The following is a 22992-nucleotide window of genomic DNA, read 5'->3' as shown; positions in this document are numbered from 1 at the left end:
GGCCACCGTAATAGTAGAGATTCTCGCATACAACCGTCGATAAGTGACATGCCTGGTTGTGTTCTTGGCAAATTTCTGGTGAGTTTCCGAAACGTAAGGAGAAGAAGATGCAACCTAATTTGCCATTAGTCCATCCCTAGAGATGTTTAACAAAACTGACAAATCAGATAGAGCTTTCATCGTAAATATTAAAATTCGTCCTACCAGCTGTTTTGGAAATTTGCCCGCTGCTGGAATTTCTGGTTATGATCATCATTAGGTATGTAATAGATTAATACTGTCAAATTTTTGCATAGTTTTGAATTGTGGCTTGACAAATAATGAGCCAGAAACAACTGAGTCTAACTTATTTTTTGTCCTTGTGCTTCAGGGCTATCCAGAATGTTTTGTCTATGGTAAGCCCAGGGCCATCACCAGAACATAGGGGAGATATTCATCCGCACAGTCATGCAAAGCCGAAGCACAACCAAAGCAATGTTGTTCTGCAAAATGCATATGCATTTTTTTTTTACCGCTAGAGGGCCAAAAGTTACACAAGTTGCATCCCAAATGACACACTATACACTATGCACTTATGCACTATGTACTCAACCGTGTAGTGTGTGAATTTTATAAGGTTATTTTGTCATTTAACATTGGAGTCCGACAGCCCCTCTCCCTCAACCAAACAACCAATGAAACACAGACCTACAATACAACACACTTATTATACAGAAAAATGAATATTAATATATGAGCATGGAGAAAATGGCAACAAACTCCCAAGCACAAGGGAGAAATGCAAAAGAATATTTAAAAGGGATAATAATACTTTCATTACGTTTACGAGCACTACAGTCTCATTAAAAACGACACGTAGTTTAACACTTAAAGCAGGGCTCAACGCTAAGGATTTTTTCTACTGGCCCAGTTGGGCCAGTGGTTAAAATTTTCATTGGCCCCACAATAAAAAATTTGTAAAAGTAAAAGACAAGAAAATGGACCTATAAAATAAGCATAGTTATTGTTTTTGTTGTCTTTGTTACATTTAACCTCAATAAATAGGGTTATGACACCAAAAGCTATTAGATTAACTGACTTATATTTTAAATATTGTTAGACAAATAAACAGTAAGTAATAAAATAGTAACAAATAATCAAATTACGAGTAATAGCACAAATAAATACAACCGACAAACATAAATGAAATAAATGGTGCTTTTCAAGTTTTTCATGTAGGTTAAACAGGAGATTTTCAGATACAGAAATTGTAATCTAATGTAGGCTATAGCTAACTATATAACAATAGATTAAACTTTATTAAAGTTAATCAGTCAAGAGCAGTTAGAGATGCATAAAAATGTTTTTAATGTTGAAAATATAAAACGTTAAATACTGTTATTTGAAATTATATATAAAAAAAAAAAAATATGAAGACACTTTAAATGTGAAATTAAACCTGCCAGTAGGTGACAGTGAATCACTGTTAATGAGCGAATCATTGAGATTCAACCCATTCATTGAAGCGGCTGATTCATTCAGGAAGTGTTGCTCAGAGACGCAAAACAATTCTGTGGACTTTGGAACTATTTTCGTTGGCGAAATACAGCGAAACAGACGATTTGGTGTCTAAAATGTAAGTCACTTGATAAGTTCTTGTTCAATAAACTGTACGCTGAATAAAATCAATATAACGTTTGTAATCATGCTAATATTTGGACAAAACGGCGCTCTTTGTGTAATATTGGTTAACTATACTGAATTATATAAATATTAAATATATGCAGGGGCATTTTTGCCTCTTATCTTGAATTCTGGGGCTTTCTAAAGGCATTTTAACAGACTAAATCACACAGTGAAATCGTGCACTCTAAAAATGCACGCGCACTAGTCTAACCTACTACACTACGTCACGTAGTGTATGCGTGCACTCAGTGGGTGTATTTTTGTAAAGTGAGGGACATACTCGATAATATCAGATCGTTAAATCAACAATTACGATATAGACGATATATAACGCACACCCTACAGCACTGGCCCGATCGGGCAAGTGACCGTTCCATCTTACTGTCCCGAGCGTCGTTCACACTGGCCCGGCCATCGGGCAGTCCTTATTGTCGAGCCCTGTAAAGAATAAAGACATAGTTTAATTTTTGTCCATTCTCTAAGTCTTTTGTTCATCAGAAAAATCGTGTCATCGCGTTCAGATACACGTATCAGTGTCCAGTTTGCACATATATTTCATTTGAAGAAGACTTGATGAAATATGTGTGCATACCGGTGCATACACTGTGCTGGTTCATGTTTGGTGCAGGAGAATGTGTTAAATATGTCTATAAAAACTTTAAAAACTGATACTTTATTCTGTATATGATCTGTAATCCACGTGGCTAGTGTTGTTAAACTCATCACAGAGCTCCGCGCTGAAACCGATCATATGCGCGCTCCACGTGTAGGCTATATCATAACAATTGTATTATTATTTTTTTTTATGTGTTCGTGTTCTGACCGCATCGCGGGCAAAATACAAACAACATTCATGTGCTTGCTGTGCTGAGGGAAACATACCCACGGCTCGCGTGTCCGAACGCAGAGGTGAATGAACAGCACTTTTGTGACATTTGAATTATCCGCTGTAAAGCGATCTCATGCGAACATATTTTCCATTTGTGATGGTAGATTACAGCAAAACAAACCACATGCACCCAAACTTCTGCTCTGGACGCGTCGCAGGAAAATGCATTTTTGTTGTAGCACTGATAAATACAACCCATGTCTCTGAATGACAACAGAGACAGAGGCGAGAGAAGTGATACTTCCTCGTGCATGGATTGAATTGAATGTGCTTTTTTACATGAATAAATGTAGAAACTGTTGACGTCGGCATGTTCGACCAGCCCATACTTGGAGCCAACCAGCACTCCGGATCTTGCCGGTAGTACACGATGACGTCAGCTTTTGTGACGTTGCTCCGACTTTGCTTCTCAAATCGGAAGACAGAAATCGCTCTGAAAAATTTCAAATTATGAATAAAAATAATGAGTACCTTTAGTGTTTTCAATGATGTGCAGCCTATACATATCTGCTCACAGCTCAAAAATGTGTTCAGGGGTTTCATGACCCTTTAACTGATGCAACGGTCTGGTGGAAGCTAGATATTTTACTTGTTAAACTTGTTAAATATGGGTATTTTTCTTACACAAAGGCATCACTTTGCTTCAGTAGGCCTTTATTAACCCTACGGAGCCATGTGAAGGACGTTTATGATGGATGTGGATGGAAGCACTTTCTTGAGCTTCATACTCGTTGGTTCCGTTCACTGCCATTATAAAGTCTGAATGTGTCAGGATATTTATTACTATAACTTTGTGTTCATCTGAAAGAAGAAAGTCATATACATCTAGGATGGCTTGAGGGTGAGTAAAGCTTGGGGTAATTTTCATTTTAAAGTGAACTAATCCTTTTAAAAGCTGTGAGCACGCAAGTATGTATACAGACATGTGACAAGCCAGGGCATGTTTCAGATGACTATTATGACTACATAGGTTCTTATGCAAACTTAAACACACACGCTTCCTTCCGTGCTCTCTAGCAAGATCACTTCTGCTTGCCCTTTCACATATTCATCTTGATTCACTTCTGCTTTTGCCGGCAGTGGTGTTTTCATCAAACCAATTAATAGTGTGTTATTCATGATAACGTAATACTGCTGGAGATTTGGTTTATTTTTTAATGTTAAGCAATAACATTCCTGTCTCAAAAAGTTTTTTGAACCCAAATATATTTTCCTGTCAGTCGTCACTCTTTTTGTACTGAGAAGCAACAATGGGGTCTGCTGTGTTATAATTGCCTATTTGGCAGCAATTCATGTCAATATCCTTTGATTTTTCTCTCTCTTTGTTCCTCTTTCTCTCTCAGCTCTTGTTTTTAGCATGTAAGCAGTCCTTTGTCCCCCATTTCTTGATCTGAGTCAACAAAGTATCACATTTACCCATGCACACACAAAACCTTTCATTATTCCTTTATTATAAAAACTATGATTTTCTCATCATCTCTTTATAAACATCACTACACAAACGATACAATATTAGAAAAAATCAAAATAAGTTACACCTTAAAAAAATAATACATATATATATATACATATATAATAAAAGCACTGTGTGATGAATTACCAAAACCTTAACCTAAAATAAAAGCTTGTTCACCTAAAACACTAGGTTTGCATGCTGTATGCATCGTTCTTGAGGACAGGCAAAGCACCCGGCTGTGTTTGAAATGCAGTAAACCCAAAGCCCAGTGGGCAAAGAGGAAAGGGCAGTGGTTGTGCAACAGCGTTTGTTTAACGCTACAATAAATTTGAAAAGCCTGGGCTCTGCAGGGCTTATGGTTCAATAACAGAGGAATTTTACAAGTTTTTGTGGAACAGTCACTCACGTGGACTCTGAACTGACCTCAGCAGTTATTGCTTGTGTAAACTTTGCAGTATGAAAGTGAAAAGATGGTGGTCATTTAAATTCTTGAAAATAATGGCTGTGCTGTAGACTGGAGGTCCATTCAAGGAGATTAAAGGTCTATTCACACCAAGAACATAACTATAACAACTATATTAGCATCAGCATCAGTGGATGAGATCACGCTGCAGTTTTCGTCTGCCGCTTTAAATGCTGGAGCAGGATGGATTCGGATTGACTTTTGAATGTTTTTATCGTTCATCAGCTGGAAAAATTCATTCTGAAAGTGATTCTAACAATACCGTTTCCCTAAGTCGTTAACATTATACTGTAGTTGAGGTGCGGACTCTGCTATTCTTTTATATTTAGATTGATTTTTAGAACTATATCTTTATTGTTATTGTCCTTGGTGTGAATGGGCTTTAAGGTCTGTTGTTTCAAATATATAAATATGACGAGTATATGCAAACATGATCATGGGGAAAAAAAGAAAATAACATTAAATAACCTTCATTTGAATGGCAATACAACAATATACATTGCATCAATACAAACCCTAGTGTCCAGTACTAAAATGACAGCAATGAATGTTGTGATTTAAGAGCAGAGCTATTAATTGTCAGTCATCAAGTGAAATTTTGAGAGGCCGCAAGTCCATCAAAGCACCATTCCGCATCATAGTTGTAACTAGAAGTCTTGACCAATCACAGGACTCCATATTTGACAGGGTTATGCGAATGAGGCTACTTCCATGAGTATCTGTATTGCCATGGAAACACAAGGCACCTGAGCGATGACATAGGCAAATGAACGCGTCGGTGCTTTAAGTGCCAACAGGTATGCTATGCTGTGAACGACTCGACCCAGGAAGAAGACCAGAAAATGAAGTCGTGCTACTGCATACGAGGGACCTGTCATGGAATAGACGGCTCCGAGAAATAAAAAGGGGAAAATGTTCTCCATATCATTGCAATGTGCTCTGGAAAAAAAAAACACACACACACAGTGTAAAATTAATGTAGGAAAACTTTTGAGAACTGTAATGTAAACAGTGTTAGTGTAGAGGAAGTATAAGAACTGACATGACTTTGGTAATAGCAAACAAACATTTTGTTGCCATCCATATAGTAAATGATGTACTACAACATAGCATGACCATGCTTGTTTAATCATAGCTCACCATGAGTAAGTTCTTTTCAAGTTTTAACCACATCCCTCATGCATTCCCACATTGTCATTTAAGCCTCTCTTTCAACTACTTCTAGGTAATGTTATTCTTGTTACACTGTATTTGAATGAATAGCCTTTTGAGGCATTTTTAATGTTCCCGACTGCGGAAATACATATGAAAAGCTGCTTTTCTCAGGGCACAAGTGCTGAGGAATGTACGCTCAACATCTGGTTTTAATCAGGACTTCAGCTGTAAACTGTCTGGCTCTGTCTAATGGCAGCATGCCTGAACAGTAAGCATTGCCAACATCACATAATCTTGCAATATAAATTTACTTTTACTCTGAATCACTCACGCAGTGCGTCATGGCAGTGGCTGTCCCATGAATGGATCACAGCAATATGAAGTTGTAGTACTTCCTGTACCCGCTTTAAAGGAATTAATTATGTGTTGACATTCATACCACCATGAACACACTGTGGTCACATTTCCTATTATTTTCCCAGCAGAGCAGTTACATAGCAGTGCTTGGTCATCTTTGTGAAATCCTGCATTACACAGCTTCTTCCTCATCTCTTTGCCCCAACAAGGACTTTCCATTTTCTGCTGGTATTTAATTTTAAAAGAGGAAATAACTTTTACTTATTTGTTATTCACTATTTTCCACATCCTTCATTGGAAAATGTTCTAGCTTTAGATCCTATACAATCTGATTATAAAATATCTGAAATACGCAAACCTGTGTCCATGCATCTTTTCAATTCTATATTAATCTTCCAAACTGCTAAATAATATTAATAATCATTATTTTAAATAAAATAAAATATAATAATAATGATGGTAAAAGTCTTTGAAATAAAATATAATAATAATGATGGTGAAAGTCTTTGAAATGTCTTGTGTTTTTACTGTATTTCTTCTGTAGGTTTCTCAGAAGATCAAGAATATGCCTGTTTGTCATATTTGCTGACACATCAACATAAAGTTTTTGATCCGAACAGGAACTTTCAAACTAGTAGATCTATTTAACACCTTCTTCCTTTCTGTTCACTTGCAGTTATTTGTTTGCCATTGAGTTGTAGTGAAATACCTTTGTGAATGCATTCCAATTACCGTCAAATAACGGTCTTGTCAGGACTTGCTGACAGCCGTATTACATTTTACCAATCTGGCAACCACAAGCTGCCACTCACAGGTCGTCAAAATCACCTATGAATCATCTATGAATACCTTAAATGATCCACTTACAGAAAAAAACTTTCCAGTGCCAATATGTTTTTTCAGTGATTTCATAGCAGTCTACTGAAATAACATCTTTATCATTTTCCGATTGTGCAGACGTAGGTGGAGTGGGCTGTAATGGGCAGAACAGGCGAGTTTCCTGATGATAAATTAGAGACTGCCAAACACTAAAAACCCTGCAGCTTCAAGTATAATGAATGTTGCCTAACAGGTCTATGATTATTTTAGAGTATGTATTCTCAAAAATAAATTCAGGTATTGAGAAGAGTCTACTGTGGAAACATATTCGAACAAACAGGCATGGTGACTGACTAATCATTATACAAAATAAAGAAAGATATCTTAGCTACACACAGTCCATTATGAATTAAACATAATACTTCCTGTGAACTTTCAAACTGAGGCATACCAGTACTCCTTTTCTGAAGACTTCGACAGTGCTACAGAAACTTCCTAATCTGCCAGACATCCTGCACAGTTTTTCCAACTAAATGGGCCCAGTGGGAACAAGATGGAAACATAACAGGTCCAATGGACCCTTTTCACATTTGCAGAGTTTTCAGAAGCAGAAGTCGCCACAGTTGACAAGTAGACAAGAGATGGGAGATGACAGCAAATATAGTTTTTGTATTCCCATTTGCTCCAATAGCAAAAAAAAAAAAAAAAAAACAGTTATAGCATTTCCACTACTTTCCAAAAGAGAGAAAAAAAATATCAAGATATTTCCGGCAGATTTGACGTCACTCCCTCAGCAATTGTATAAGAAACACCCTCGCAGCAGCACTAGATTTGTGATGTTGATAACTGTGATACAAACAATTACAGTCTGTAAAAAGGGTCTCTATAGACACGCAATGTTTTTATAGACAAGAAACACAAATTTTGAAAAATTCTCCAGTCAGAAAATGGAACCCATGTGAACACAATAAATGAAAACTAATTTATGACGATTAATGGAAAACGTAGCCTACATGGAAAATATACAGTAAATAGTAAATAATGTACATAGTAAAAAAAATAAAAATAAAAATTTAAAACAACAACAACAGGCAGGTGTGGCACACACACAAAACTAATGCAAAAATAATGCTACAAACTGTAAATATGTACAGGCCCAATTTAAAACCATCTAATGTACATATCTGATAACAAAAGTAAGAAGACATTTAAATAAAATATAATGAAATGTGTTCCACACAGGAACTTATGGGAACATCATTTATTAATGTAAATTATAACGTGACTCAAACTTTTATTTTTAAATTTATAGTGTAGAAATTTAAAAAAAAAAAAGCTATTACATTTAATCTTGATATATTCTTTAATATATGTAAAGCTGTTTCATTAGTAGGCCATATCTAATGTTACAGTTATTCATAAACAGTGGCATGCATTAGCTTGTGTAACATGGCAAAAAAAAAAAAGTATTTGTTAACATTGTATACGTTTGTTGTCAGTTGCGGACTTAACCTATACACTCTAATTAGTGAAATTAAACGTTAACAGAGATTTAGGGCAAGTGTGTAGAATTGTGCTCCTACCTCCTACAGCGCTCCACGTATGGATCGATGCGGCAGAACTGCACACCTCCGTGTCTGTCGGCGTCCTCGGGATTAGCAAACGCCTGTCAAAAACAAGTAGTTTTTACATCTGTCTAGGATGTTAAGCCATTCAATGAAAGCACATCTCTGACCAACTACCTTCCTTTATTTCAGAAGTCAGTCCAGACCGTTGCAATATGCAGACTATTTCTATTCGAAATAGAAACCTTTTTCTCGCTCGAAATGCTTGCATTACAATGAACGCGACTGTTGCAGTGATTCTGTCGCGTCGCTAGCGGTGTGTTTGCAGTAGGCTAATGAAAAGTATATTAAATAAGTTTCACAACTCACCTTTTTCCGAAGTCTCACTTGTCCCGTAATGATAGCAATGATGTACATCTTTAAGATTAAGAGCGTGCTGTAGAAGATGAAGCACAACAGTACATCGCTCCCGAGCATCTTGACTTCAGCAGACCGAGTCTGTGTAGGCTATATATGATATGAATATGATGGAGACGTATTTGGAGAAGGTTTTATATGCGAACCCCAGACCGTTTGGTCCAGCCTTTTCCCCAATCACTCACTACCTGGCAAAAAAAAAACTTTCACTGACGTGCAGACTTCCTGCCCATGTGATGACACACATGTCCCATATGAGGATAGGGTGAGACATAAGGAACTGAAGAAATCTTACTAAACCCTGGAATTTTACTGTTTTTATGTTTGGGGTCCCAGATTCCCAATGATTAAGCTGGAAAATAGCTTGCCATTAGTATTTTTAATAGGATATTAATGATTGTGGAAAAACAGACTGATAGAAGAAATCATAATAAACTATATTGTTTATTCATTTTATATAGCCTAGTTGGGTATACAAGTAATGTACATTTTTCTCGGAGGGCAGCTGAAGCATGTTTTCTGTTTTCAAATATTAAAATGCCATGAAATACCAATCTGCTACTTCAGTGTTTTTTCCCCAAGCTCTTACTATGGCTTTGGATGTCACTACATAGGCTATGACATGTAAAAATATAGCCTAAAACACTAAAATAATTTGGGAGAAAAAAACGAAGAAAAGAAAAAGAATGTATTTCTTAAGTGTTGAAAACTGAACAGAACCAATTTACAGTCCCAGTACAGCTGCATTAAGTCAAACTGTGTTTCTCAGCCAAATTAAAAAAGTCATCTTTGATTGCCTTCCCCTGCAGGCACAGATTTTGAAGAATATGATGCCTTGTTTGAGTTGAGACAGACACAAAAAACTCATGGTCTCTGGACGCTTACTTTTTTTTAAGTTGAAGAACTGAAGTAGATTATAGGAATTTTTTTTTATAAACACTTTTTGTAATGCAGATTGAAACTCTCTTCACATCCTGATAACAATCGATAAAAGAAGTGGTCTAAATATTAAAACATGTACATATATCATTTGTGGAAGTCTCAGGACCAAAAAATGTTTGTCCAATCATTGCATTCGGACCGATGTCCTACCTGCCTGTCAACATGCGTATTTTCAAACCTCCGTGCACCCTGCTCACACAGACGTGGCTATGCAGAGTTGTAGACAGACAGTCGCAGAGCTCCAAAAACAAACAGCTGCCACTTTTTACAGCTGCTCCTGAACCAAAACAATGAGTTTAAGCTGCATTCACGCATTGTCATATCCCGTAATGATGAGATGGCAACCCATGCTGTTCTGCATCCTCAGCCTCGGATTTATTCATTTCTATTTCATCGCTATCAATTAATCTGCCGCAGTCAGATGGTACAAGAGCTCTGTAAGTTATGTTCATTATTATTGCAATGTTATGTGCTTTGAGACATGAGGTTATTTAACACCGTCTCTCATCTTGTAACTCTTTGCAGACTCTGCTTTGTGCATTCATCATGTGTTTTGAAGGAGGCATGGCTTTGGGAAGCGCTCTGAAGAGTGGGTGGGATCTCATGCTTTCAAAGCTTAGTTGTGACATAAGGAATGTTGTCTCAACAGCTGTAATGAGGATTATTTATTAATATTTCACATTTAAGGTAAGCATTTAAAAACTCACTACAGTCCATCAACATGCAACGGTCAAAAGATCTACTGTCTAGCGCAGTGGTTCCCAAACCTGTCCTGGAAGACCCTCAGCCCTGCACATTTTGTCTGTCTCCCTATTTCTGGCACACCCATTTCAGGTCTTGCTGTCTCTACTAATGAGCACATGAGTTGAATCGGGTTCGATAGATGAAGGAGACATACAAAATGTGCAGGGCTGGGGGTCCTCCAGGACAGGAAAAACAATGAAAAAGTCAGAGTAGTAGAATAAAAAAAAAATGCATTATTGTGAACGGTTCATTAAACATTTAAAAAACACTGCAAAAGACGCAAGTGCAACACTCAAAACGTCGGTCTAGTGCATGTTTATATATATATATATATATATATATATATATATATATATATATATATATATATATATATATGAAATGCATCTCTAGACCTTGCATCCTTTCTAATATTATGTATAAATGATATATAAATTATTCTAATATATATTATGTTTTCTCTTAATATTAGTTATGTGTATCTTTTATTTTGAAATGTTATTTTGCCCTCTGTTATTATAGAGACTTTTATTCTGAAACGAGGTTCTCGGGAAAGAGACGGGAGAGCAAAGGGTAGAAGAAGGAGAGAGATTGGAGACAAGGAACCATGCGGTCACAGAGTTTACATTAAATTTAGGACAGTTGCTGCTTGTTGTTTTAGTTTTGCATTGCTTTGGCTGTTATATACCTTGTTGAAAAGGACACAAGGTTAGTGTATGCATTTATATGTGGTATATATTGTATTTATGCATGTTTTATATGTATTTGCTTTGCTTGTTACAAGTAACATTAAGTCATTTATGGTACATGTTAGTCCTGATTTTGTAATTGTGTTGTTACATAGCAGATTACTTTCATTTTGTATGAATGTGTATTCCTTATGGTGTTGTGGAGTCGAATAAGGTATATTGTGGAGTTAAACAAGGATAATAAATGGAAAAAGGGACACACATAAAAATAAGTGCTTGAGACAATTTCTTTATTTCAACCTACATTAAGAGCTTACTGCATTGTTTCCATTCACTGGTGGACCAAGGGTCCAAGTTGTGCACTCCTGTGAAGGAAATCCTACCTTCTCAAAACAGATATACAGATGATGAGATAGAAAATCATTTCGAAGGTGTAAAGAGAGATGAAGCATGCTGCTGTGGTTGTGAACAAATTCCAGTAGAAAAGATGCTTGTGTATCAAAAAGAGGAGTAATAAAAGGCAGAGACAAGGCTTATGCATGCATATGAGCAATGGAACGCTGAGGCTCGAAAGGCAATAGGGCAGCTGAAAACAGACATTTCTGAGAGTCAACTAGCAATACTTATGTTTGAAAAAAGGAGACAATGTAATGAATGCATAAATAAGGGTTCGAAGTTACGTTACTCCACCCACTGATTCAAGAAGGCAGATTGATGCTGTGACAAATGACATTGTAAAGATAGCTTACGAGAGGATCTCAGGTGTTGATGGAGACTTTGATGGTGAAAGAGTAAAGGGGCATCTTCCCGAATTGCTTGATCGAGTTCTGCAGTCTCACATATCAGCTCCAAGTCAAGTACACTCATAAGTCAACCCGCACTGAACTCCATGATGATTGTTATACAAATAGAGGCAAGCAGCAGAGCTTGCAGCAAAGGAAGCAGAATATGCACCGATAGTGGAGGAAAAGGAACAAATGGAAAGAATACTACTTCTAGAAGAGAGGTAAAGGAGAGAACTTGATGCTCAAACGAGTGGGTTGGAAAGATTGGTGGTAAGGGAGGTAAGAGTAGCTAGAGCAACACTAGATATGACTAACCAGTGGTGCGTTTCCCAAAGCGAACTATGGTCGCAAGTTCCATCGCTACCAGTAGAGTTCAGTGGTACTTACGACCATAGTTGGCTAACGATGCTTTCAGGAAACACACCCAGAATGATGGGTTGCAGCAACTAAGCATTCCTACACAAGAACCTGTGTATTCATTCTCAGTTAGTTCAACAATCAATGGCAAAGCGTTATCGCCACCTTCTAATGCTGACCTTGCACAAGCCATCCAAGATAGTATAAGGAAAACTCTAGAAGGCATCTTATACAGAAACGATGAGGAAGCCTACAAGGATGTGTGGAAAAGACTTCAGGATCGCTATGGTCAGCCGTTTATTATATAAAGAGCATTCTGAGACAAACTTGCAAAAATCTCTACTCTGACAGACAAAATTTCCCCATTTCAAGATTGTGAGGTTGGTCTATGAATAGGATACAATTGCTACAGAGCTTTGGCACATAGAGAAGTGATAATTAGAGCAGACAACGAGTCATACGCTGTTCGCACGGGTCTCAGATGGTGCATTTTGGGCTCTTCCTTGCCGCACCATGAGTCACAAAGTGATTTGTTGATGTGTTAGAGTATAGCTATCAAGGAGATTCCTTCTGTAACGCCCCCAGATGTAATCAAAGTGCTGGAGTCAGTTTTCAAAGATGCTAATAAATACTCAAGGGTAGTGTCTCGAGAAGACACTGTGTTTTTTAATAAACTAGGAGAAAACATCAGAATGAACAAAGACAACCACTTGGAAATGCCCCTTCTCTTCAAAGACTCTGTCTTTGCTGTTGTGAGAGTTCAACATTTCAAGCGGAGATTAGTGAAGGACAAGGAGTACAAAGAACATCACGTGAAGTTCATTGAAGAGGTAACAGGAAATGGTGACACAGAAAGAGTCCTTGATGAAGGAAAAGGAGGAGAAAAATGGTACATCCCTCATCATGGGGTGTATCACTTGGAAAAGCCAGGGGTAATTTCATGTAGTCTTCGACTGCCTTGTCAGATACAAGGGAACCAGCTTAAACAATCATCTACTTAGAGGCCCTGACCTGATGAACAGCCTGACTGGCATTCTTTTGTGGTTCAGACAGCAACCAGTGGGCTTGATGTGTGATATTGAGAGGATGTTCTCATGGTGCAGAGCAGATCAAGATTACTAAGAATTTCTATGGAATAGTATTGTCAAAAATATAAATATTTCAATACGTATCAATACTGAATTATCTTAAACAATTTCAAAACTCATTATCGATACAAGCTGCGCGATCTCGCTTTTTCTTCTCTGCAATGGCGAATTGACAATTTGATACACACCCGCCTCCTCTCACTCACTCGTCTCATTTGCGCCTGTTAAACAGTGTTGGTGTTGCAGGTGCAAATGAGACGAGTGAATTTCGGGATAGTTGCAGGTTTCGCACTCACACCAAAAGTGTGCACCACTGAGTTGCTTCTCAAACCATTCTTGAGTACCAAATTTAATTCTTTTTAATGGCTTATTGTGCTTCAACGGTCAAATGCCCATCTTGGCAAATATTCAGGTAAACGCAGTCATTGTTGAGTAAATTTAGGACATTTAGTTGCAGTTTGTTGTTTTATTTTTGTATTATTTTTATCTTTTGCTGTTATGTACCTGGTTGAAAATTCATACCATTTTGTATTCATTTGAATTCCTTGCAAATACCAATATTTTGTTTTAGCTCTCGAATAAGGTGTATTGTGGAGTTGAACAAGGATAATAAATGGAAAAAGGGACAAACATCAGTGCAAGAGCTAATTTCTTGATTTCAACCAAGCTGCTATACATTCAGTACCTTTTACATAGCATTTCTAGTCAATATGTTTTCTATTCCCACAGCTGCAAGCAGTGTTCTTTATTACAGAAGCTCTTTTATTATAACAATAAAATTCAATGCCTCATCATTCCCTGGGTGTGCTAACTACAGGCTAAAGCATCTTGAACGGGAAGGTGAGCATTCATACTCCCTAGGAACCCATTGCGAAATCTATCAGTGAAATCCCTTATCGTATGGATTCCTTTTAAAATGACTGGATTGCACTTGTGAAAATTTGCCAAACAATAGTAAATTTGACACCACCTTAAAACACCATAATTTCATCAAAGTTCATTGTGAAGGTTTTTGTTCCTCCCAGAAGAAACCAACAGCATTAAAATCTTTACATAATTGAATGCTTTATTTTTAGAATGTACATTCATATTTCCAAACTGGATTTCCATCCATAATGATAAAAGAAAATGTGATTCTATTATAGACACATCGATTTTCCCTGACAGTAATGGGTGTGTTGCTCAAATTGGTGTAGGAATGAAATTGTGGACATGATGAGAGCACAACCCCTTTCCACATAGTCAAGACACAAGTTTTAATCTGGGCAGATTAAGCATATTTCATTGTCATTGGGTGAGAGACCAAAGGGAATTTGGAGCCAAAGGGAATGGCAATATTTGGCACAAGGTGTCAGTAACCTGCAAGACTCCAAAACCACAAGTGTCAGCAGTCTATTCCGAGATAGTCCGAGGAGGATGAAGAGGTTGTGCTTGTGATGTCATCGCAGCAGTCCTCCGCATCAGAGAAAGAGGAAGTATAGTGGAGGCCTGAAAGTCTGTGATAATCCTGCTGAGAATTCTCAGGCAAATGGGACATGTCCATTGATGTCTGGCCTCTTTGTGAGCCAGAAACACTCCACATATCAATCAACTGTGTGCAAATGGCACAACCCATTGCTATATATCGAGAATGTTGTCAGATGCAATTTTTCTTTAAACAAAAGACTTTCTCCCTAAATGACGACCTTTTATCAGGTATACACTGAAGCACATGCCTGCAGTGTAGAGGTCTTTACTCATTCAAGCACTGGTTGTCATTTAAGAAACACTGGATCCAGTTGGAGTCAACATATGATGGCAAAAATGAGCGTGTCTGTGTGAAAAGAGCTATACGGGAAAAAAAGAGAGCGTGAGAAAGCAGCCAAGTCTATATATTTTTCCAATGAATTCTTTGTTCAAACCCTCGCCTGGAGGTAGTGACAATTACAAGGTGGAGTACAAGATGAAAACTGAAAAAGATGCATTGAGACATGAAAAGACAGAGGGACTATGAGTCAAATTGTTGTAGCATGTATTTTGCAGACCACAAATAGGTCAGAGCTGGACTGAGGACCGCAATGGATTTACTGAAAGGTGACAAGGTTACAAGTTCAATAGTAAGTGTAGTGCAAAATATTGAAACATGGTCAGTGATATTTCTGACAGATTCTTAGTCTTGGTTAAAAATATGACAACTGGAATATGATATCGGAGTGTTTAATCTAAAAAATGCAGTACCACACCTTACTTACTTTGCTTTAAACTCACATTACTTTATAATGTGAGTTTCTTACTTTATCATATAAGTATAGAATATCAGAAGTTAATTAAGTCCCCATTTTGCCCTAGTCGAAGATCAGTGAAGCTGTATTCTCCCACCCTGTGAATCCTGGGTGTGACTCTGATCATTGTCGCTATTGTTGCTGATGTCTCGGCGGTGTCATGAGTCCACACACATCTCTCGGACCATTATCCAGCCTGGGGAAAGAAACATAACACGTTCAGCTGTGTCGTCTGATGGCATCTGAGATAATCTGCATCTCATAACAATGAACATTAAAGGTGCCCTAGATTCAAAATTTGAATTTACCTTAGCATAGTTGAATAACAAGAGTTCAGTACATGGAAAAGACATACATTGAGTTTCAAACTCCATTGCTTTCTCTTTCTTATGTAAATCTCATTTGTTTAAAAGACTTCCGGAAAACACGTGGATCTCAACATAACACCGACTGTTACGTAACAATCGGGGTGTACGCCCCAATATTTGCATATGCCAGCCCATGTTCCCAACATTATGAAAGGCATTAGACAAGGGCAGCCAGTAACGTCTGGATCTGCACAGGTGAATCAACAGACTAGGTAAGCAAGCAAGAACAACAGCGAAAATGGCAGATGGAGCAATAATAACTGACATGATCCATGATAGCATGATATTTTTAGTGATATTTGTAAATCGTCTATCTAAATGTTTCGTTAGCATGTTGCTAATGTACTGTTAAATGAGGTTAAAGTTACCATGGTTTCTTACTGAATTCACGGAGACAAGAGCTGTCGCTATTTTCATTTTTAAACACTTGCAGTCTGTATAAGGCATAAACACAACTTCATTCTTTATAAATCTCTCCAACAGTGTAGCATTAGCCGTTAGCCACGGAGCACAGCCTCAAACTCATAGAGAATCAAATATAAACATCAAAATAAATACTTTACTCACATAATTCGAAGCATGCATACAGCATGCATGACGAACATCTTGTAAAGATCCATTTGAGGGTTATATTAGCTGTGTGAACTTTGTAAACGTGCTGTAATATAATCGAGAGCTCGTGTGGCAGGGAGCACGCGAATTAAAGGGGCGGCGCGCTGAAAAAATCAGTGCATGGTTAATGATGCCCCAAAATAGGCAGTTAAAAAAATAATTTAAAAAAATCTATGGGGTATTTTGAGCTGAAACTTCACAGACACATTCAGGGGACACCTTAGACTTATATTACATCTTGTGAAAAAGCATTCTTGGGCACCTTTAAACTAATGTAGACTGCTGTTTACAAGAACTCTGGGTAAAAGACTGTGCAGTCAGATGATGTGGACTACTATGCTAAAAATCAGTCATTCTACATGTTAAAAGTAAATTTGAATGTACATGAAAAATTGGATATTCATGTTCAGATTTGCTAAAAAAAACAAAACCTACATTTAACTGTGTTATTAAATTGTAGAATACTCTACAATCTCAGATACAGTCTCTAATACCAATAACCAATACCTCATTCAACCACTCAATTATTTTATATTCCATTGCAAGGATATATATGTAGATTACAGCATTAGGTGTTTTCCCCACAAGGATAGTAAAACCTGAGATCACTTACATTGTGGGGACCAGCCAGCGGTCCTCATGAGGGAAATGGGCAGGGGTGCATATAACTTTTTTTGATGATGATGATGTTTTGTTTTTATTTTATTAACACTAATGACACAGACAACAGCAGGAATATTAGGCTGCTGTCACTTTAAGACCTAATGCGCAGACCGAATAAGCTGACACACATCCGGTTTCTTTCTCAACCGTTCACTTATGACATAACTGAGGGAATACTTTCCGAGACGGGTATTTTGACAAAATTTTGTGTGTACGTGTCCGTTCAAGCGCAAGTAAACGTGAAAGAAGAATTAATTTGGTCTTTGAGTGCTGTCTGAAAGACTCTCTCTCTCTGCATGCACGCGCAAATCCCGATTTTCTCTTCTTCCGGGTTTAAAACCATTTGAATGTGTAAATTGCAAAGACAAAACACGTCCAAATGATAAACTTTCGCATCATGATGGTTAAACTTAGCAGTTAATCCGCAAATCATGTGTTTCAAATGTTGGTACTCAAAAGCGCTTCCCGCCACGTTTTCTGGTATGCATCATTTATTTTTTACCACGCATGTGTAACCACCTGGGTCTCTGGCGTGGGAGTCGGACGCTCTAACGAGGAGGCTAAAGGCTGCAACCCCTAGCGTCAGTCGCTAGAGCATCTCTTGAGATCAGAGGAGTGCTTATTTAAAAATGTAAAAATGCAAAAAGTTTTCTGTGATGGAAAGGTTTAGGGGGTATGGTTAGGGGATAGAAAATAGTACAGTATAAAAACCATTATGTCTATGGAGAGTCGGAGTCCCCACAAAGATACCGAAACCTAACGTGTGTGTTTGATTTTTATTTTATCATTTTGAGCACCCGAGCTGTGACAGGCTGACAGAGATGCACAGGCTCTGCACACACTGAAATGTTAATAACAAGGTCTATTAAAAATTAATTTCACAGCGATGTTGCCCTGGTTGACAACATTGCTCTGAGCTCATCGGTAACGCCTCTTGCCTGCTGCCTTTGTGTCTGAGATTAGTGAAGGGAATCTCTTTTATAGCATAGACATTTGAGGTTTGGTGATTTATTCCTTGGAGACCGCAGATACCTCCAGATTACATGTTGATTCGTGTCATTTTCAAAGCAATCGTTTTTAGCAATTAAATGAAATAAGAGAAAGACCATTTCAATATACTTGAATATGAAACTTTCAAAAACAGCATAACACATAGGGTGTTCACACACATCAAATCTGAGCAGAAAGCACAACAATCTCACCTCATCTGCATAAAAAAAGGTGAGTTTGTGATTAGTGAAGATTTCCATTTTACATTAGGCCTTTCTGGATAAATGTTAAAGCAGGAAGGGCTTTTTAGCAACCAGTTACTACAATGTTTATCTTTACTGTGAAAATGTTTTTTCACCTCTGTGTATAGTAATGTTACTCTTAATCATACCATAAATTCATAACATATATATTATTTATGTGTTTTTTTTTCAAACCAAGGATGTGAATTCTTTCCATGTTACTATCATTTCAAGTAAACACACTGTAAACAGAATCTTCACTAACAATAACCTGATCATTTAGACTCACCAATGCAATATTTGTCTATTGTGTTAAACAAAAGAGCTGCCAGATGTTTCTGCAGCCCAGCTAGTACCACACATGCTAATGTTTATAGACACAGGACCAAGCCAGCAAGATGTTATTGTCTACGTTATACACAAAGCATGCTAATTTCCTGAAATGACCCTTTAGATAATAAAAGCCAGATGCAGCAATTGCGCAAAAACAGAGGAATGATGACTCACTTCGGGCTGAAAATTACAATCCTTTCTTCGGCAGACAAGACAGGCGCTCAGATGGGTGGTCTGCAGCTCTCCGCATCCTTCTCTCCTCCTCCTGCGCTCTCCTTTCTTCAGCCTGCAAATAGAAAGAGGACTTATAATGACATAAACAATGATAGTGAGCTCTGCCACATAAATATTCACCTTCCATTTGAGATTATTTGGTTATTTGGTGGCAGTTGAAGCAATATTCCAGGGGCTGTCTGAGGACAAAGAGAGGATAGAGATGGGGGTGGGGGTTGTGGGGGCATGTATGAAGTGGTGATTAAGATGAATGAGATGAACAGAGACCCGAGCCTGAAGGTAACATTGAGTAGATGGTCTTTAGCATGGGAAGCTAAATATGGATCCTTGAAAATTTTAAGACACAGTTGTTATGATAAGTGATGGACCCATTGAAATAGCTTAGCCTATAAACTAGGCTTTTGTGTTCTTTTTTATACATGGTAATAATAAATATATAATGTATAACATAGGCAGCTAGTATGAGAATATAAAGCATTAAGAAAAACGATTCAGTGTTGTTATTGTTACCTAAAGCTACTTAAAATACTTTTAATTGACTATTAAAACTAAAATTAAATAAAGATTAAATAAAATATAAGATGGAAAAACTTCAACTGAACTTTAAGTTGAAGTACTAAAATTACTAAAATAACTAAAACTGAAATAAAGTAAGTTAAAGCCAAATAGAAATGTATAATAAAACAAAAACTGACAAAAGCACATAATTTTACTAAAACGTAAATTAAAATTCAAATGAAAACAGAAAAAAAGAAAGCTAATCAAAATATTAAATACTACATTATATAAGTACTAATACTAAAATAACACTGCAGGGTATATTCTCAGTATAAAACAATTAAAACATTATTAAAACAATTTATTTTTAAGAATTAATTTAAAATCTTCGGCTAAAAAAAAAAAAAAAAATCAAGATCCTGGTTAAGAAACTACTTAAAGGGATAGTTCACCTAAAAATGAAAATTCTGTCATCATTTACTCATTCTCAAGTTGTTCCAAACCTGTATGAATTTCTTTCTTCTGCTGAACACAAAAGAAGATATTTTGAAGAATTACAGTTGATGGGCCCCATTAGCTGGGTTTCCATTACAGATTTGCGCAAAACTTTTGCAATATTTTCTAAATGTCGATAAAAAACTATTGACGGTGTTTCCATTAACTAATGTCATGCGACTAAAACTTTTTTTTCCCTCTCACGATAAGTCATTCTAAAACAGATGTTAGTAGGTTTAAAGGTGCTAAAGAGGATGTTTTGTTTTATACATTTTAGCAATATTACTTAAAACTGTCTTTACTAACTGATAAAAGACTTTATTAGGTGCACTGAAAGGAATAATATTAATATACATGATCTGTGCACGAGGTAGGGCCTTAAAAACATCAGCCAATCGCGTAAACGATTGGCCCTCTGGCTTGTCAATCACTGCCGTGACGTTCCTTGTGAGAGACGTGCGTGGCTGCGCGCTCCAGTAACTTTCCACACTCCACAGGCGCCGCATGCAATGTTTTTGTCAGGAGACAGGAGTAACAACTGCAGATTATGAGTTACCTGCGGTGAGTCAGACATAATGAATCCACTAACATGACACAGCGAATGCTGGTGGTAAACACTCGTGTTCCAATACGAGTGCACGAGTTTTGGGAGACGTTCCCTCGAAATGAAGGAGGGGGGTTGTTCTTACGCATGCACTCATTTCAAAAACTCACTAACAGTCTTTGGTTTCTCAGTCGACGAAAAGATCCTCTTTAGCACCTTTAAGTATATCGCAGCCACTGCACTAGGCATTGTTTTTAATCGAAGGAGGCGTAGGCATGTTATCCAAAGCATTAATGACAAGGAAAGAACCTTATACTTGGGAACAGCCACATATGAGGTGTTTCAGGGTGTTTCTCCCTCCTATCTGCTTTGAGGTCTTGATATGGCATTTCTTCGTTGTTTAGAATAATTTTATCATTTTGAGAGAAGGCTGTCTCATATTCTGTCCAAACATACCATGCCATCTTTAAAGAATGATTGACTTTTACGTACACCAGGTGAACTGTAAATGCGAAAAAAACTGGTTCTATTGCAGTTTTGCAAAATATTCCTTTTTCAAATTGCCTGAAAAACCACCTCATGTGAGTGTAAAAATGGTTTTGCAATACATTAAAAGTTTTTGCGCAATTGACATATTGGACATATTTGCAATTTCAATTTGCGCAATTTGAAGGGTAATGGAAACGGAACTATTGACTTCTATAGTATGAAAAAAAAATACTATTGAAGTCAATAGGGACCAGAAACTGTTTGGTTTCTGACATTCTTCAAAATATCTTCTTTTGTGTTCAGTAGAAGAACGAAATTCATACAGGTTTGGAACAACTTGCAGGTGAGTAAATGATGACAGAATTTTCATTTTTGGGTGAACTATCCCTTTAACAAGTGTGGGCATGGGTTTAGGTTACGCAAAACGTATTTGAAGTTTATTACTGGATCAGGCTAGTCATGAACGTAATCCTCATCAGAACCATTGCTCAAAGAAGAGGAAGACAATTCTGGGAATCACAGTAATATGATCAAAGAACTATATAAAAATTAATCAAAGAAAGAAATAGACACTGTGGAGAAAGAACAGGCTTTATTTCTATTTGTCAAATCAGACAGATTTTAACATTTAAATCACTTAAGTTAAAAAGGCATTACATCAGAAGTTACCTTGGAATTTTTAAGTTCCTGCAACAAAATATGTAACAGACCATGTTGTCCTATACACAACTCAGCAATTCTCCACAATTCTGACCATTTGCTTATGAGAAAAGACATTCATAAATAAAAACTGTTACATTTTTTATGTACAAAGAATATGCTCGAAATGACATACTTAAACTAGAATAGTTTAACGGCATTCTATTAGCATTTCCAACACATTTGATATGCCTCATTGCACATTCCCTTAGAAAAGTAGTTTAGTTTCATTTGGGGCTGTGGGGCTAAAACATTGTGAAATATAAACGAAGCAGCTTTTAACAGACAGCACACCAAGAACCATGTTGAGTAAGCAGTTACTGTATGTTTTTGCCAGTCTGAGGAAATTGTGAAAAATGTGAAGACCATTGAATACTGAATATGTCAAACATAGTAGCTTACGCAACCCTGTGCCAGAGATGGGGATATCCAGGAAGGATTCACTTCCTTCAATTGGGACAGATGGGATTTCAAAACTGTCAAAACTGAGGATTTTTTAAAGTGCATTAAAACAAAACGTAATGTTAATGGCAAACACATCCTGAGCTTTTAATATTGAAATCTTATATTGGGTAATAATAGTTGCGGTCAAATTTCAGTAGCATTGAGTAAACAGTTCTAGATCAAAGAAACTTTTACTATCATCATGAAAAGGCAGTCACCTATGATGTCACATCCTATTACTACTTAAGATGAATCAGTTTGATGCCTGAATTATAACTTCCAAAGCAAAAGTGTTGAAACCGGCATATATCTGCAACATCAGATCTTATTCATTCCATAGTATCCAAAGATCATGATTTAGTGGCTAGCGTGAACATGAACATGCTCCTTGATTGTTAAATTTTGATGGAAATTGTTTTCTCATATCTCGGAAATAGGAAGCGAGTTAGAATGTAAACAGAACTCGCTTTATAATAGTGCTGAACAGATAAAGCCTTCAACACCATCAATGATTCATCACAAGAAAAAAGAAAAAAACCTCACAGTGCCAACGTGCTTGATTTCATCATTTGTAGTGTGAATTATTGTGATATAGTGGAGTTGGGTGGCAAAGAAAGCTTCTTTGAACATGCAGATACTAAGTTCAAGCCTTATTTTGCTTAGGCAGACGTCAGCAAAGAGCTCTAACAAAGATTTTGAGTAAGAGTTCAAATGTGTCCTGCTTGATGC

The 22992-nt window shown here is 37.1% G+C and overlaps 1 protein-coding gene and 1 long non-coding RNA gene across 2 annotated transcripts; one reads left to right on the top strand and one right to left on the bottom strand.

The window, feature by feature from the left end:
- Positions 1 to 3988: 3988 nt before the first annotated feature.
- On the bottom strand, positions 3989 to 8983 carry ptges (prostaglandin E synthase). The gene is made up of 3 exons (XM_048188475.1): positions 8739 to 8983; positions 8388 to 8470; positions 3989 to 5412 (listed from the first exon to the last, which is right to left on the bottom strand). Exons 1-3 carry the CDS (start codon positions 8844 to 8846, stop codon positions 5163 to 5165), a joined length of 441 nt encoding a protein of 146 aa, XP_048044432.1. The 5' UTR covers positions 8847 to 8983; the 3' UTR covers positions 3989 to 5162.
- Positions 8984 to 9885: 902 nt separating this feature from the next.
- Positions 9886 to 14337, top strand: LOC125267139. The gene is made up of 3 exons (XR_007184620.1): positions 9886 to 10165; positions 10254 to 10415; positions 10995 to 14337. It is a non-coding gene; the product is annotated as an uncharacterized LOC125267139 (long non-coding RNA).
- Positions 14338 to 22992: the final 8655 nt, after the last annotated feature.

This window comes from Megalobrama amblycephala, linkage group LG4, assembly GCF_018812025.1.
Source record: "Megalobrama amblycephala isolate DHTTF-2021 linkage group LG4, ASM1881202v1, whole genome shotgun sequence".
NCBI lineage: Eukaryota > Metazoa > Chordata > Actinopteri > Cypriniformes > Xenocyprididae > Megalobrama > Megalobrama amblycephala.
Note: the sequence above shows the minus strand (reverse complement) of the source record. Positions and strands in the feature narration are given on the sequence as shown.

Coding starts and splice junctions, on each gene's coding strand:
- ptges (XM_048188475.1), bottom strand. CDS start 8,846: ATGCTCGGGAGCGATGTACTGTTGTGCTTCATCTTCTACAGCACGCTC. Junction 8,471..8,738: donor AAGTGAGACTTCGGAAAAAG/GTGAGTTGTGAA, acceptor TGTTTTTGACAG/GCGTTTGCTAATCCCGAGGA. Junction 5,413..8,387: donor TACGTGGAGCGCTGTAGGAG/GTAGGAGCACAA, acceptor TTTTTTTTCCAG/AGCACATTGCAATGATATGG.